Source organism: Ovis canadensis, chromosome 1, assembly GCF_042477335.2.
Source record: "Ovis canadensis isolate MfBH-ARS-UI-01 breed Bighorn chromosome 1, ARS-UI_OviCan_v2, whole genome shotgun sequence".
NCBI lineage: Eukaryota > Metazoa > Chordata > Mammalia > Artiodactyla > Bovidae > Ovis > Ovis canadensis.
Window position 1 is genome coordinate 17,468,484 of NC_091245.1, and position 18,167 is coordinate 17,486,650.

The following is an 18,167-nucleotide window of genomic DNA, read 5'->3' on the forward strand; positions in this document are numbered from 1 at the left end:
GCCTGCATGGGACCTTTAGAAGGAGGTTGCCATTATCTTTCTTACCTCCACCATAGTTTGGCCCCAGGTAAGTAACAGGGAGACCAGGGTTCAATCCGTGGGTCGGGAAGATTCCCTTGGAGAAGGAATGGCAACCCACTCCAGTACTCTTGCCTGGAGAATCCCATGGAGGGAGGAGCCTGGTAGGCTACAGTCCATGGGGTTACAAAGAGTCAGACTGAGCAACTTCACTTCAAGTAATAGGGAGGGAACACAGCTCCACCCATCAACAGAAAATTAAAGATTTACTGAGCATGGCCCCGCCCATCAGAATAAGACCCAGTTTCCCCCTATGTTAGTCTCTCCCACCAGGAAGCATCTATAAGCCTCTTATCCTTCTCCATCAGAGGGCAGACAGACTGAAAACCACAATCACAGAAAACAAACCAATCTGATCACATGAACCACAGCCTTGCCTAACTCAATGAAACTATGAGCCATGAAGTAGGGCCAACAAAGGGTCATGGTGGAGAGGTCTAACAAAACGTGGTCCACTAGAAAAGGGAATGGCAAACCACTTCAGTATTCTTGCCTTCAGAACGCCATGAATAGCGTGAAAAGGCAAAAAAATAGGACATTGAAAAATGAACTCCCCAGGTCAGTATTTGCCCAATAAGCTACCGGAGATCAGTGGAGAAATAACTCCAGAAAAAATGAATAGACAGAGCCAAAGCGAAAACAACACCCAGTTGTGGGTGTGACTGGTGATGGAAGTAAAGTCTGATGCTGTAAAGAGCAATATTAAATAGGAAACTGGAATGTTAGGTCCACAAATCAAGGCAAGTTGGAAGTGGTCAAACAGGAGATGGCAAGAGTGAATATCGACATTCTAGGAATCAGCAAACTAAAATGGACTGGGATGAGTGAATTTAACTCAGATGACCATCACGTCTACTATTGTGGGCAAGAATCCCTTAGAAGAAATGGAGTAGCCATCATAGTCAACAAAAGAGCCCAAAATGCAATACTTCAATGCAATCTCAAAAATGACAGAATGATCTCTGTTCATTTCCAAGGCAAACGATTCAATATCACGGTAATCCAAGTCTATGCCCCAACCAGTAACGCTGAAGAAGCTGAAGTTGAACAGTTCGAAGAGGACCTACAAGACCTTTTAGAACTAACACCCAAAAGAGATGTCCTTTTCATTATCGGGGACTGGAATGCAAAAGTAGGAAGTCAAGAAACACCTGGAGTAACAGGCAAATTTGGCCTTGGAATGCGGAATGAAGGACAGCAAAGGCTAATAGAGTTCTGCCAATAGAATGAACTGGTCATAGCAAACACCCTCTTCCAACAACACAAAAGAACACTCTACACATGGACATCACCAGATGGTCAACACTGAAATCAGACTGATTATATTTGCAGCCAAAGATGGAGAAGCTCTCAACAGCAAAAACAAGACCAGGAGCTGTCTGTGGCTCAGATCATGAACTCCTTATTGCAAAATTCAGACTTAAATTGAAGAAAGTAGGGAAAACCAAAAAGCATTCAGGTTATGTCCTAAATGAAATCCCTTACCATTATACAGTGGAAGTGAGAAATAGAATTAAGGGAGCTGATCTGATAGACAGAGTGCCTGATGAACTATGGAGGGAGGTTTGTGACATTGTACAGGAGGCAGTGATCAAGACCATCCCTAAGAAAAAGAAATGCAGAAAAGCAAAATGGCTGTCTGAGGACACCTTACAAGTAGCTGTGAAAAGAAGAGAAGCCAAAAGCAAAGGAGAAAAGGAAAGATATACCCATTTGAATGCAGAGTTCCAAAGAATAGCAGGAGAGATAAGAAAGCCTTCCTCAGCGATCAATGCAAAGAAATAGAGGAAATCAATAGAATGGGAAAGACTAGAGATCTCTTCAAGAAAATCAGAGATATCAAGGGAACGTTTTATGCAAAGATGGGCTCAAAAAAAGGACAGAAATGGTATGGACCTAACAAAAGCAAAAGATATTCAGAAGACGTGGCAAGAATACACAGAAAAAGATCTTCATGATCCAGATAATCACAATGGTGTGATCACTCACCTTACAGCCAGACATCCTGGAATGTGAAGTCAAGTGGGCCTTAGAAAACATCACTACAAACAAAGCTAGTGGAGGTGATGAAATTCCAGTTGAGCTATTTCAAATCCTAAAAGATGATGCTGTGAAAGTTCCACACTCAATATGTCAGCAAATTTGGAAAACTCAGCAGTGGCCACAGGACCAGAAAAGGTCAGTTTTCATTCCAATCCCAAAGAAAGGCATGGCCAAAGAATGCTCAAACTACTGCACAATTGCACTTATCTCACACGCTAGTAATGCTCAAAATTCTCCAAGCCAGGCTTCAACAATACGTGAACTGTGAACTTCCAGATGTTCAAGCTGGTTTTAGAAAACGCAGAGGAACCAGAGATCAAATTGCCAATATCCGCTGGATCATGGAAAAAGCAAGAGAGTTCCAGAAAAACATCTATTTCTGCTTTATTGACTATGCCAAAGCCTTTGACTGTGTGGATCACAATAAACTGTGGAAAATTCTGAAAGAGATGGAAATACCAGACCACCTGACCTGCCTCTTGAGAAATCTGTATGCAGGTCAGGAAGCAACGGTTAGGACTGGCAGTGGAAGAACAGACTGGTTCCAAATAGGAAAAGGAGTACATCAAGGCTGTATATTGTCACCCTGCTCATTTAACTTATATGCAGAGTGCATCGTGAGAAACGCTGGACTGGATGAAGCACAAGCTAGAATGAAGACTGCCGGGAGAAATATCAATACCCTCAGATATGCAGATGACACCACTCTTATGGCACAAAGTGAAGAAGAACTAAAGAGCCTCTTGATGAAAGTGAAAGAGGAGAGTAAAAAAAGTTGGCTTCAAGCTCAACATATAGAAAACTAAGATTATGGGATCCGGTCCCATCACTTCATGGCAAATAGACGGGGAAACAGTGGCAGATATTTGGGGGGGGGGGGGGAGCTCCAGAATCACTGCAGATCGTGACTGCAACCATGAAATAAAAAGACACTTACTCCTTGGAAGAAATGTTATGACCAACCTAGAAAGCATATTAAAAAGTCAAGACATTACTTTGCCAACAAATGTCCGTCTAGTGAAGGCTACAGTTTTTCCAGTAGTCATGTATGGATATCAGAGTTAGACTACAAAGAAAGCTGAATGCTGAAGAATTGATGCTTTTAAACTGTGGTGCTGAAGAAGATTCTTGGGAGTCCCCTGCACTACAAGGAGATCCAACCAGTCCTTCCTAAAGGAAATCAGTCCTGAATACTCACTGGAAGGACTGATGCTCAAACTGATACTCCAATATTTTGGCCACCTGATGTGAAGAGCTGACTCATTTGCAAAGACCCTGATGCTGGGAAAGAGTGAAGGTGGGAGGAGAAGGGGACGACAGAGAATGAGATGGTTGCATGGCATCACTGACTCAATGGACATGAGTTTGAGTAAACTCTGGGAGTTGGTGATGGACAGGGAGGCCTGGTGTGCTACAGTCCATGGGTTCGCAAAAAGTCAAACATGACTGAGCAACCGAACTGAACTGAGTGACTCACATATAATAATATAACTATTACATATACGCTACTAGTTCAGGTTAAATTCAACATTGTCTTGTGTCTTAGATTCATCAATTATTGTATCTAAGTCTAAAAGAAAACTTCACATTCAAATGAACTTATGACTGGCAATAACCCAGATGTTCTTCAAATGGTGATTGAACTGTGGCAAATCCATAATACGGGCTATATGAAACAAAATGGAACTGCTGATACTCCAAACAATAAAGACTGATCTCAAATGCATTATGCTAAGTGAAAGAAGCTAGACTCAAAAGGCCTCCCACTTATTCGAATTTCTGGAAAAAACAAAATTATAAGAACAGAAAATAGATCAGTGGTTGCCAGGGCTTGGGGTGGGGGACAAGGTGGTGCTGACTACCAAGGGGCAATTAAAAAATTAATCTGAGGGCAAAAAATTATTTTTTAAGAAAATAGATATGGAAAGGAGACCACCACCACCAAAATGTTATATCCTGCTCCTAAGAAGAGAACAGAGAATACTGTATGTGCAAATAAAACACAGTTCCTAACTAAACTGCTTTGATTAATAGTGTCTTGTCAGCGTTGTATGCCAGCACTTCTTTCTGTTTCTGCAGTGCTATCTCTTTGAATCAGACCCTCACCTCCTATCTATCCCAATCTTTCAGACCCTCTCTGAATGCCCCTCTCAACGCTTACTCTGGGCTTTCTAACCTTGGTTTGTCTAAGGGACTGTCTTACATTCATAATCCATTCTTGTCTTAACATGCACCCTTGGTACCAACGCATTTTCTTCACTCCTGACTTCATGTTAGTACTTACATTAATTCCCTTAATTCCTTCCTCATTCTATCTCAACTGTGTTCTGATGGGTCCCTCAGCTAAACCCGATCAAGTCCTCTTCTCAGTCTTCAATTGGTGTTCTTACCTATCATGAGTTAAAGCTATTATGAAGGCTGATAATTTCTTCTCTCCTTGAGATGCTTTAAAAGCGGCAAACTCTAAAGCCTCCCTTAGGAACCCTGGTTTTTTTTTTCACTCCAATAAACATAACGTCCTTATTTGTGTCCAACAAAACTTTTGCCTATCTTTAAATTCCACTTCGTGTTTGGTTTTATTCAAAGACACAGATAAGAGGTCAACTTCTTCCTCACAAAAATCATGCATCTATTTTAAGGCTAGTAATTAAAATTATACTACCTTCCTTCTTCAAGGTACATACCTATAATTTTCACAACACTGCTGCTGCTGCTGCTGCTGCTGCTAAGTCGCGTCAGTTGTGACCGACTCTGTGCGACCCCATAGACAGAAGCCCACCAGGCTCCTCTGTCCCTGGGATTCTCCAAGAACACTGTTTATCACTTAATGCTGTATCTTATGTTCTCTCAAACCTTTCCAGTTTTTCTACAAAGCTTTACAAATGAAATGACCCAAATAGGATTCTAATAAATAAGAGACAATTTACAAATAAATACAAAACAGTACTAACAGGGCCAAAAAAAAGAATACACTTTGAACAAAAGCAATCTGTCAACTATGTTATGGTCTCCTATACTATGACAGAGGATAGGAGTAGAAAATAATCACTATCTCAGAACTTTAAAAAATTAACCCTCTAGTAATAAGTTTGCTGTTTCTTTACAAACCAGGAGATCCCCAATCTCCACAGCCGTTGAGCATTTTACAGCCTCCCCAATCCAGGTAAAAAACAACCAAGAAACAAAGAACTCTTCTTACAATGAATTCATTGCAGTTATCTCTCCCCTGCCTGGCAGGTGGCCTTCATGGGGTCTTAATTATCATCTCATTTCTCCTAAAGCCCACTCCTGCTATTAACTATACAACTGCTAAAACTACCTTCTGTAATCTTTTATCTCCTTTAAAGTCAAAGTATCATTTTCCTGAGTTAGAGAAGAAGAAACAAGGTTGAGAAAAGATTAAGCTGGAAAGCAAAAAAAGAGAACTCTATTTTTTTAAAACAAAATTTAGCTGATACAATTTGTCTTTTCATAATGTGAGCAAAAATACTTACTTCTAAAATAAAGAGGCATGTGTAAACTGCAGAATGAGAAGACTTTTGGCGAAAATTAGATTAAAAAACAGACAAAAATACAAAGCTAACGGTAAGTGAGGAGATAAAAGACAGGAATTTTTTTTTTAAAAAAAGGGAGAGAGACAGATTACAGGATGCAGAAACAGGGCTGTCATCAGGGGAAAGAAAACAGAAATCTGTCCCAAAAAAGGCAGCAAAGTTATGTATGCAAAATACAATTTCATTTTGTTTTTCTTTTCAAAGAGAGCAATAAAGTAGCTGTTTGCATTTAGTTTCAGCGAACTAAGAAAAATGGATTTCAGACCATTAGGGTATATTGGGAGAGTATCAAATATTGAGGACTTTTATGACAAAAATTACTAGAAAATAAGGATTGAGTCAATAATAAATAGTCATATAAAAGCAGCTGTAATTCAACAAGAACTTTTCAAGTTTAAGTTGGTCACTACACCTCTCTGGTGATACACTGAACAGAGTTATATACCACAGAATGATGGGAAAGAAGCTGTATGAGCTACTTCTAACTCGACCTCTTGGACCCATCTGGATCGTGGCAGCAGCTTGCAAATCCTAAGGGGTTAAAATACACCCATTACCGAAGACCAAAAACTACTCCCACCCCACCTTGGCTCAATGGTTTTCTCCCACTGTGGTGAGGGTGGTTTTGGAAAAGCTCCTCAAATGCCAGGAAACACTGTAATACAAAAAGAAAAAAACAATTCATAAGTACCAAAACTTAACTAACATTGTGGCTTCCCTTTCAAGGAAGACTGACTGGTAGAATGGAAAAGGCACCAGTAATAGGAACCAAGAAACCAAGTGTAGTCTCCTTGTTGGGCATTCATTCTAAGATGCTTGCTGTACTCCAGGGATTTGGTGGGGTGGGCACCAAGCACTGCTAAGGGTTACTGAACTAGGTGAATATGTGCCAGAAGCTGCTGACGGCCATCTCTGCCACGAATTTGGCTAAAAATGAAGCCATGAGAGAAGCTAGTAGAACTGGCAGGTATACAGAGACATCCCCAGTGATATAACTGAAGAATCTGGCTCCTACTCCAGTCCCTCCTGCAGATATATTCTCCCTTAAGTTAGTCTGTAATAGGTTCCTGTGACTTGCAAGTAAGTCTAGCCAATACACCTGGGTTCTAATTCCACACTGAACTTGGGCGAGTCATTCCTCATTTATGGACCTTAGTTCCTCGTCTATAAAATGGGCTAAATCTAACGTTTTCCAAACTGTTTTAAGCAACAGAACTTAGTTTTAAAAAAATCTTATTTTGATATTAAAAACTAAAATGATTTTATTCATATAAATCTACTTTATAAGATGAGATTTACAACATTTACTTCTGACCAAAATCAATTAAGAACTGGTATTTAAATCTCACCTTGAGACTGAAAATAAAAATGATTATTAGTATAAACATACTATCAAATGTATGATATTTATCATATCAAATGTGGATTTTACTACAATGACTAAAATCAATAAGAACAATGATGTATTTGTGTGTGTTAGTTGCTCAATCGTGTCCGACTCTTTGAAACCCCATGGACTGTAGCTAGCCAGGTTCCTCTGTCCATGGGATTCTCCAGGCAAAAAACTGGAGTGGGTTGCCATTTCCTTTTCCAAATGATGTATTTGATAAAAACAAAACTTTAAAAAGACCACTGCTAAAAGTTAAAAGCTTTTATTAGTCTACCAGGATTCAATTTATTTCTGTACTGTTTTGGTTGCATAATAATAAGACAATCCTGATTCAAAAAGAACGGTTGCAAAGAATAACGTGGTATTACTTAATCACCTGCCATACCCCCATGATATTATTTAATTAAAAGTGGAGAAAAGCTTTTGAGTTCTGCACAAAAGAAAAGCTGACAGCGCAAGATTTACTAAATAAATCTCCAACTGGTTAAAATTTAGTACATAATATAGTTACGCTTCATGGGTGTTGGTTTTTTACTTTTTAATGATTTAAGTATCATTTAAAAATTAAATCTGATTGCAATTACTAGCTTCATAGAACTCTAATAACACAGATAATCTAGAAACTCTATTAAGAAGACTTTTAGTCTGATTCATATACCCTCAATACTCACCAGAAATTGAAATGAAGCAAATATAAGTTATAATTCCTCTTCTTTTATAATAAGCCTGCTTTAAAGCTAAGAAAAATTTTACCAATTCTTATTCACAACCTTAGAGAATTATGAACACAAATAGTAAACTGTGTCAAACAAGACTATTACAATAATGTATTCAAGCTTATTGAGAATCAACTTGATGGGGCAGGTCACAGAAGATGCCATAAAACATTCATTATTTGAGAATGCCTGCTTCACAACTGAGATGAGTAACTCCATGTCCTAACCTCAAGAAGTCAACAGTCCAGCAGAGGATACAATACAGCTAACAACACAGGTTTGAACTGAACGGGTCCACTTATACACACATCTTTTCAATATTAAATACAATATTACATAATTGCAGTTGGTTGAATCTGGGAGATGTGGAACTGTGGATTCACAGAAACCATGTAGACCAAGGGCTAACTATAAATTATACTTGGCAGAGTGTCAATGCCTCTAACCCATGCATTGTTCAGGGGTCAGCTTTACATTCATTCATTCAACAGGAGTGTCTCCTCAGTGCCACCAGTCACTGTGCAAGCAACTGGGGCTAAAAAAGTGAACTATATACAAACTATCCCCATCCTCTTCACATTTAGACTTTAACCTAAAGGCAGTAAATAAACCAATGAAGATTTTTAAACATAGACCATATGACCATTTTTGAAAGATGGCTGGCTACTATATACACTGAAGATAGTAAGCCCTAGGATAGAGAAATCAGTTAGAAGCTACTATAGTGATGACAAAGTAACAGGAACTCAAAAGATGGAACAACAAACTCAACTGAAGTATATGAAAACAAAAAAAACTTCACAGGGTAATGTTGCAGCTCAATCTTAAAAGACAAGGAGTATGAAGACAAATAGAGGGAGTTTGTGCAATAGGAGAAAACTATATGAAAGGTATGTCTGGAAAACTTCAAGCAGTTCCTCACAATGGATCTTGAATAAGGTGAAATTATAGCTAGAAAGGAAGATTAAGGAAAAGATAGTAACGGATGTAAGAAACACCTCCAGGACACTGGAGAATGCTTTTTGAAACAGGGTGATAACATGATCAGGCTTACATTTTAGAAAAATTCTTTCAGGGACAGTAGCCTGAAGAAGGTGACAAGGAGTCTGCTGCTGCTGCTGCTGCTGCTGCTGCTGCTGCTGCTGCTAAGTCGCTTCAGTCATGTCCGACTCTGTGCGACCCCAGACCCCGTAGACAGCAGCCCACCATGCTCCCCCGTCCCTGGGAGTCTCCAGGCAAGAACACTGGAGTGGGTTGCATTTCCTTCTCCAACACATGAAAGTGAAAAATGAAAGTGAAGTCGCTCAGTCGTGCCCAACCCTAAGCGACCCCATGGACTGCAGCCTACCAGGCTCCTCCGTCCATGGGATTTTCCAGGCAGGAGTACTGGAGTGGGGTGCCATTGCCTTCTCCGGACAAGGAGTCTAACCAACCAAAAAAGAATGTGTGCTTGCCAAAAGACAGACTATCTCAAAAGTCCTAATCTATCATGACAACGAAAAATGGTCCAAGCAAGTACTCTGAGCTTCAAAAACCAAACAACTAGTACCAAGTTCAGGCCACAATTCAGTTGATAAAGTTTGAAACTCAAAAAAAAAAGGACATTTCTGCAGATAAAATACTAAAAATGCAACAATGGCAGAAGATAAATGGAATGAAGAGGAAAAAATGACAACTAAGAAAACAAGGATAAAACAGAGAAAAATTTTACTTCAGGGTAAGAATTACTTCCACTAGTCAATTACATATAGATTCACTCCTTTCCCCCTTGACCCAGATTCACTTCTTATATGCAACAATAAATTGTGGTTCCAACAAGAAATTCAAAAGTCATGTTTAATTTAAAACATAACACTTAAAAAAAACAACCAAACAAAAACTAGATTAGAAACAGCAACCTGGAACAGAAGACCAGCTCTACAGTAGCTAGCTAGCTTCTTACTGCTTGAAAAGAAATCTCTTCCTGTCTGCTGTTTCCTTGAAGCATACAAACTAAAATAGGGTAAGGCGAGGTGAGGTAGAATAGGAAGTACAGGGTAATGGAAGACTTGCTATTTCACAAAGGTTTCTTATCAATGAACTAGACAAGGTCCTGAAGCTTTCATCACAATTCTTTTTCTTTATATAACAGGTATAACTCAGATTCAAACATGCCAACAGATACAATGAGGAATCCAATCATTTTATCTTAAGAAAATGAATCCTACCTTTCCAGGGTCATCCTTGGATCGAGGCACTTTAAGGAAACATTTGTTCAGTGACAAATTATGTCGGATGGAATTCTGAAATTAAAGAAAAGAAAAGCTATAGGGTCATTGGAATCCAAAAATCAAAACCCTCCGTTAAAAACAGAATCAGCAACCTAAATATCTCTGTATGGTAACATATCATTACACATGGAATAAGCTTTTTAAATGAGCTTCAAATTTAAATCTTTCTGATTTTTAATTATGAATGCTGCAAAGGGAAACAGTTATTGGAAAAGACAGTTCCAGTGAATCTTACGAAACTCCAAATAAGGGAGTATATGTCCCTTTTTAAATGTTTAGTAAGATCTTTTAATGATGCAGGAAGATGTCTATGATTAACGTTAACCAAATAAAAAATTATATGCATATTGTGATTTTAATTTTGGTATCTATTTATTAGCTAATTTATTTATTCTTAGAAACAAGGCAGACTGCAAAATGCTAGGAGTTATTTTACACGGAATTATAAGTGAAGTTTATTTTCTTCCTTTCACTTTTCTATCATGTTCAAATGATCTACAAGGCACATATGTTACCACTTTTTAATGAGTTTAAAAAGTTGTAAATTAAAAAATTCCACTGCTCCATTACCAGAGTACATAAAAGCCAACTAGGTTCTCACTATGATATGTAAGAAAGAAAACCACATGGGAAGACATGGGTTACAGAAGTCAGCAGGAACATGTAGGTTCCTCAAATGCAGCAGGAAAGAAAAACCAATTTGGACAGAAGGAAAATACACTCAGAGACCTGAAGAATCTGTGAAACAGGTGATCTTTCATGAATAAGCAGGACTATGCCTCAATTCTTAAAGAAAACACCTACAGGCCATTTCTTCTTAATGAAATGCTCCAAAATTTCCAGGAGACAGTGAAGAACAGGGAAGCCTGACATACTGCAGTCCATGAGTTTGCAAGGAGCCGGACAAGACTGGAAGACGGAACAGTAACGGCAACAATGGGCCAAGTGTCAGAAACTGCCCTGGGGCCAGGATTCTACTCCAATACACCACACTGACGTGGAGGTTGACTATAGCCTGGAAAGGGGCACAAAACTCCCACCCAAATGTAACTGGATAAACAAGGATAACTGATCTCGCTGAGGGGGTAAAAAAACACTGAAAAAGGACACCCCTCCCCAACAGGTCCAAGGGCTTGAGTAAGACTAAGTCTGGATCAAGACCAAAAAACAGAACACAAAACCACGAGACCCTAGCACAAGCTTGGCAGGAATAACAAGTAATAATCTACTGATAGAGGAGGGGCAGAAGCACGGAGATCCCCATCTGTAGCAAGGGGGGCAGAGACGACTAAAACTTAAAGAGGAAGCAGGAAAATTGAGAAAGCTCTACAGTACCCAAGCCTGTCTCCAAGCACAAGGCAACAGGGGTCTACTGTGGAGGAATGTAAAGTCTGGTATACTAAAGGTAAAGGTACCAACAGCGAAACTCAAATCCAGCTCAACTACTGGTAAGAGTAATTCAACTCCGTCACAAATGGCCTGTGAAAAAAGATGACTGTCCATTTACAGTTATAAATGCTATTTACCTCTATCTCAACCATTCTTCTACACATGTAGCTAAAACTGTCAAAAGTTGCAAGAGACATGGAAAAGAAGGGGGGAGAAAAACCCACTGTCAAAAGATAAAGTAATCCGCAAAAACCACACTGAGAAATGACGCAGATGTCAGAAATATCAGACAAGAACTTTTAGAAAACTATAGGTTCAAGCAACAAGTAGAAAAAGTGCACAACTGCATTAAAAGATGGGGAATTTCAACAGAGATGTGTAAACTATAAGAAAGGGTCAAATGTAACATGATTATGTTTCAAAAAACCACGGTCAAAGATAAAAAAAAACTCCCTAGATGGTTCACCAGTAGATGGGACACAACTAGGGAAAGGCTCAGATATCTTGAGGATAGATCAGTAGAAATTATCCCAACTAATATACATGCATGCGGGCATGTACACATGCACAAATACAAAAAAGTTCATCCAAGAAGTGTGTAACAATTCATGTAATTAGGGTCTCAGAAGAAGAAATGAAAAGGAATGGGGCAGAGAAGAATTTGAAGAAGTAACAGTCAAGAATCCTCCAAAAATAATACAGGACACATCGAATCACAGATGCATGAATCTCAGAGAACATCAAGCAGAAGGAATTAAAAATCCACACACCTATATTCATTATAGCCCAAATGCTGAAAATCAAAATGAACATCTTGAAGGAAGCAAGAGAAAAAAAAAAAGATTATGTACAGAGAAATAAACATCAGAATTACAGCAGATGTCTCAAAAAACTGTGCAAGTTAGAAAAAAACAAAGCGACATCTTTAAAATAATAAAAGAAAAAGTCAATTCTATATGCAGTGAAAATATCTCTCAAAAATGAAGGCAAAATAAAGACTTTGCAAGACACAAAAGCTGAAAAAATTCACTTTTTGTACCACCAGTTGGCTGGCAATGTTAGATGGAAGTTCTTCAGGCAGAAGTATGATACCAAATGGAAACTTGAAACTACAAGAAGAAATGAAGTTCCAGAAACTGTGAAAATGAAGGCAAATTTTTAAAAATCACTTTTTCTTATTTGTAATGCCTTTAAAAGATGACTGTCTAAAGCAAATATAACAGCTTATTATGAGGTTTTTAACATGTAAAGGGAAAACATGGCAATAACATAAAGGCTGGCTCAGGGGAATCAGAAGTACAGCAGACCCTTGAACAATATGGGTTTGAATTGTACTGGTCCACTAAACATACTTTTTTCCAGTAAATACATACTATAGTGGGCTTTCCTGGCGGCTCAGCAGTCAAGAATCCGCCTGCAATGCAGGAGACATGGGTTTGATCCCCGGGTCAGAAAGATCCCCTGAAGAAGAAAATGGCAACCCACTTCAGTATTCTTGCCTGAGAAATCCATGGACAGAGGAGCATGGCGAGCCACAATCATGAGTTCCAAGAGTTAGACGTGACTTGGTGACTAAACCACCACCACAATACGCTACAGTACTATACAATCCAAGGCTGGTTGAATGTGCAGATGTGGAACCAAGATACGGAGAACCAACTGTAAAATTATACATTCGACTGTGGAGGAGTCAGCCTGCACTGCCTGGGCTATTCAAGGATCAACTGTATAAGGTTTATAAAGTTCTCACTCCATACATAAAATAGTATAATGAAGGTAGAGTGTGATAAGTTAAAGATATGGGCGGTAAATTCTAGAATAATTACTTCTTAAAACAAAATTTAGGAAGAGATATAACTAATAAAATCATAGTGAAAATAAAATGAAATCACAAAAAGTACTCAGTCCAAATCCAAAAGAAGACAAAGGAAAGCAAGAACTAATCAGAAAAACTACCCATCTAAAAACATCAGGATGGAAAGAAAACATCAAGATGAAATCAAAATGGTCATGTTTTCTAAATGGCTTTGGAAGAACACATCTCTACTTGGGTCTTCCTCCTCTATTAAAAGCTTAAAAGCTGGAAATCTTCCAGATTCTGCCACTGTTCTTTTTTCATTTCTACATTTGCTGTGTAGGCAATCTCATCCACAGCCATGGCTTCAATAACCATCTGTTACAGACCTTTCTCCTAAATTAACATAAATTTTCAACATTCTACTAGACATCGCCAGAAACTCCAACCAAACATGTTTAAAACTAAACTCAATCTTTATTTCCAATGTGGTCTTCTTTCAGTTTCCTTTTCTCTGCTTATTCACATAACTGCTCCAATCAGACACCTGTCAAGCCTCCTTAACTCCTCCTTCCTCTTTACCATCTAAAACAAATCTGTCACCAAATCTTGTAAGTCTGCCTTCAATTTACCGTCTTTATTCCATCTCTTCTGTTACCATCTCAGTCTAGGACACCAGTCGCACCAAAAACTAGTACAATAGCTTCGTTCCTCTCTTTACCCCTCTCCAATATTCTCCGCCCAGCAGGCAGTTACTTCCTCACAAGGCAAATCTGACTTTACTGCTTCAATTAAAATCTTTCAGTAAATTCCCATTGCCCTTAGGATACAATCTACAATCCTAAAGCCTCCACAAGAGTCTTCATGACCTCACCCTACCCTGCTATCTCTAAATCTATACTATCTGTACTCTACCCTCACCCTCTCCAATGTTCTCTCTCACCTGTAGGCTTTCCATCTACTACAAAAGTTATGGCCTCCAGCCTTCCTTCACTCCCTTCACCTGAGTCTCCTCAATCTCCAATTCATTCTTAGTTTAAATGTTAGTTCCTGAAGGAAATATTTTCTGATTTTCATAGATGCTTAGGTCAGGCAAAATGTACATTTCACATTACGCAATAATTTGTTTAATGTTCTTCCTCCTCTATATTGTATTCTCTATCAAAAAAGCTTTCTCCATAAGGGTAAGCATCTTTTCTACCAATTCAGAAAATGGAATATAATGCTTTTCATATGGGAATCATGAATCTTCTGGAAAAAATACCAAGAGCATATTCAGAAAATAAAAACACCCAGAGAGCTATGAGAGCCGTGACATGTATTTACAGCACACAATAGAGAAAAGAGATTACTTCAGATCTCACAACTTGGAGACACACTACATCTAACAACCCTAAGAGAAAAAACTCAAAGAGCAGAGGCAGACATAATTAGGATGGCCAAGTTAAAGGTGGAGAAAAATGGCCCAGGTTAAATAACTGATGGATTTTTCCAGTAGTCACATACGGATGTGACAGTTAGACCACAGAAACCTGAGCACTTAAGAATTGATGCTTTTGAACTGGGGTGTTGGAGAAGATTCTTTAGAGTCCTTTGGACAGCAAGGAGATCAAACCAGTCAACCCTAAAGAAAATCAAACTGGAATATTCATTGGAAGCACTGATGCTGAAACTGAAGCTCCAATACTTTGGCCACCTGATGTGAAGAGCCGACTCCTTGGAAAAGACCCTGATGCTCCGAAAGACTGAAGATAGAAGGAGAAGGGGATGACAGAAGATGAGATGGTTGGATGGCATCATCCTCCAGGAGTTGGTAACGGACAGGGAAGCCTGGCATGCTGCAGTCCATGGGGTTGCAAAGAGTTGGACACAACTGAGCGACTGAACTAAAATAACTGTTAAAGGAAAACTGCTTGGCCTTGAAAACCACATCTTCAAAAGCAGTTTCTCAAAAGTACAGCCTACTTACCCTAGAATCAGTTGAGATGAATATTAATGCAGATTATTAGGCTCTAAGATGGCTAATTTATAATCTCTGGACTTGTGACCCAGGAATCTGAATTTTAAAAGCACTCTCACTGATTTTTATTTTCAACTTGAGTTTAATCTGGCATCTCTAATTCCAACAATCACCATGTTCCCACATATATTTCTCTTCTCCCACTGTGAGAGCCGGTACTCCCAAAATACGAATATCTGTAGTCATTTGTTCTATCCTACGATGCACACTGATCACTGAGGAAGGCTTTCTTATCTCTCCTTGCTATTCTTTGGAACTCTGCACTCAGATGGGTATATCTTTCCTTTTCTCCTTTGCTTTTACCTTCTCTTTTTTTCTCAACTATTTGTAAGACGTCCTCAGACAACCATTTTTCCTTTTTGCATTTCTTTTTCATGGGGATGGTCCTGATCACTGCCTCCTGTACAATGTCATGAACCTCTGTCCATAGTTCTTCAGGCACTCTGTCTATCAGATCTAATCCCTTGAATCTGTTTGTCACTTCTACTGTGTAATCGTAAGACATTTAATTTAGGTTATACCTGAATGGGCTAGTGGTTTTCTCTACTTTCTTCAATTTAAGTCTGAATTTGGGAATAAGGAGTTCATGATCTGAGCCACAGTCAGCTCTCAATCTTGTTTTCATTGACTGTATAGAGCTTCTCCATCTTCGGCTGCAAAGATTATAATCAATCTGATTTCAGTATTGACCATCTGGTGATGTTCGTGGGTAGAGTCTTCTCTTGTGTTGTTGCAAGAGGGTGTCTGCTATGACCAGTGCATTCTCTTGGCCAAACTCTATTAGCCTTTGCCCTGCTTCACTTTGTGCTCCAAGGCCAAACTTGCCTGTTACTCCAGGTATCTCCTGACTTCCTACTTTTGCATTCCAGCCCTATGACAAAGAGGACATCTTTTTTTTGGTGTTAGTTCTAGAAGATCCTGTAGGTCTTCAGAACCGTTCAACTTCAGCTTCTTTGGCATTAGTGGCTGGTGCACAGACTTGGAATACTGTGATACTGAATGGTTTGCCTTGGAAACAAACAGAGATCATTCTGTCATTTTTGAGACTGCATCCAAGTACTGCATTTCAGACTCTTTTGTTGACTATGAGGGGCTACTCCATTTCTTCTAAGGGATTCTTGCCCACAGTAGTAGATACAATGGTCACCTGAATTAAATTTGCCCATTCCTGTCCATTTTAGTTCGCTGATTTCTAAAATGTTGATGCTCATATCTTGCCATCTCCAGTTTGACCACTTCCAATTGACTGGTTCCAAGTTGGAAAAGGAGTATGTATATTGTCATCCTGTCACAAAGGAGTTAAGGTGTCTACTGTCACCCTGCTTATCTGACTTATATGCAGAGTACATCATGTGAAACTCCAGGCTGGATGAAGCACAAGCTGGAATCAAGATTGCCGGGAGAAATATCAATAATCTCAGTTAGGCAGATGACACGCCCTTAAGGCAGAAAGCGAAGAGGAATTGAAGAGTCTCTTGATTAAAGTGAAAGAGGAGAATGAAAAAGCTGGCTTAAAAGTCAACATTCAAAAAACTAAGATCATGGCATCCGGTTCCATCATTTTATGGCAAATAGATGGGGAAATAATGGAAACAGTGACAGACTTTATTTTCTTGGGCTCCCAAATCACTGCAGATGGTGACTGCAGCCATGAAATTAAAAGACGCTTGCTCCTTGAAAGACAAGCTATGACCAACCTAGACAGCAAATTAAAAAGCAGAGACATTACTTTGCTGACAAATGGGTCCATCTAGTCAAAGTTATGGTTTTTCCAGTAGTCATGTATGGATATGAGAGTTGGACTGTAAAGAAAGCTGGGTGCCGAAGAATTGATGCTTTTGAACTGTGGTTTAAAGGAGAATTGGAGGAGACTCTTGAAAGTCCCTTGGACTGCAAGGAGATCAAACCACTCAATCCTAAAGGACATTGACCCTGAATATTCATTGGAAGGACTGATACTGAAGCAGAAGTTCCAATATTTCGGCCACCTGATGCAAAGAGCTGACTCATGAGAAAAGACCCTGATGCTAGAAAAGACTGAGGGCACGAGGAGAAGGAGGTGACAGAGGATGAGACAGTTGGACAGCATCATCAACTCAACAGACATGAGTCTGAGCAAACTTCTGGAGATAGGGAAGGACAGGGAAGCCTGGAGTGCTACAGTCCATGGGATTGCAGAGTTGAACACAACTGAGCAACTGAACAACAACAAGAGAAACCAGAACACAATAATCAAGGTCAAGGTCAAGAGATGACCACAAAAGTCTAGGAACAAAGGATTTTAAGGAAATAACCCAAGATCTCAGTCTAGAGAGAATCCAGAAGACCGACTACATGAAAGCTGTGTGTATGTGCTGTGTGCTTAGTCACTCAGTCGTGTCTGACTCTTCAGAACCCCATGGACTGCAGCCTGCCAGGCTCCTCTGTCCATGGGGATCTTCAGGCAAGAATACTAGAGTGCACTGCCATGCTCTCCCCCAGGGGATCTTCCCAACCCAGGGATTGAACCCAGGTCTCCCGAACTGCAAGGAGATTCTTTATGGTCTGAGCCACCAGGGAAACCCAAGAATACTGGAGTGGGTAACCGATTCTGCGACCCCATGGAAGTCCATGGAATTCTCCGGGCCAGAATACTGGAGTGGGTCACCTTTCCCTTCTCCAGGGGATCTTCCCAACCCAGATATAGAACCACGGTCTGCTGCACTGCAGGCAGATTATTTACTAGCTGAGTTACAACTACTATTACTTTTATTCAGTTTTAAGATTTTCTTTAAATCTTTTTTCTTTCCTTACATATAGTTTTTGAATGTGTGAAACACTTAAGATGTTTTAAAACTCAAAACTATATAAAAAGGTACATTCAAAATCTCATTCCCCTCTTTCTCTCTCTTCTACCTCAGTTCTATACATAC

At 39.4% G+C, this 18,167-nt stretch overlaps 1 protein-coding gene across 4 annotated transcripts in view; it reads right to left on the reverse strand.

Annotated features, from left to right (window-relative positions):
• FOXJ3 (forkhead box J3) overlaps positions 1-18,167 on the reverse strand; it is a 149,400-nt gene that overhangs the window by 77,401 nt on the left and 53,832 nt on the right. For all 4 annotated transcript variants that reach the window (XM_069588265.1, XM_069588264.1, XM_069588280.1 and 1 more), the window contains exon 4: positions 9,989-10,063. In XM_069588265.1, coding sequence (XP_069444366.1) covers positions 9,989-10,063 — 75 coding nt within the window. The remainder of the gene's footprint in view (positions 1-9,988; positions 10,064-18,167) is intronic.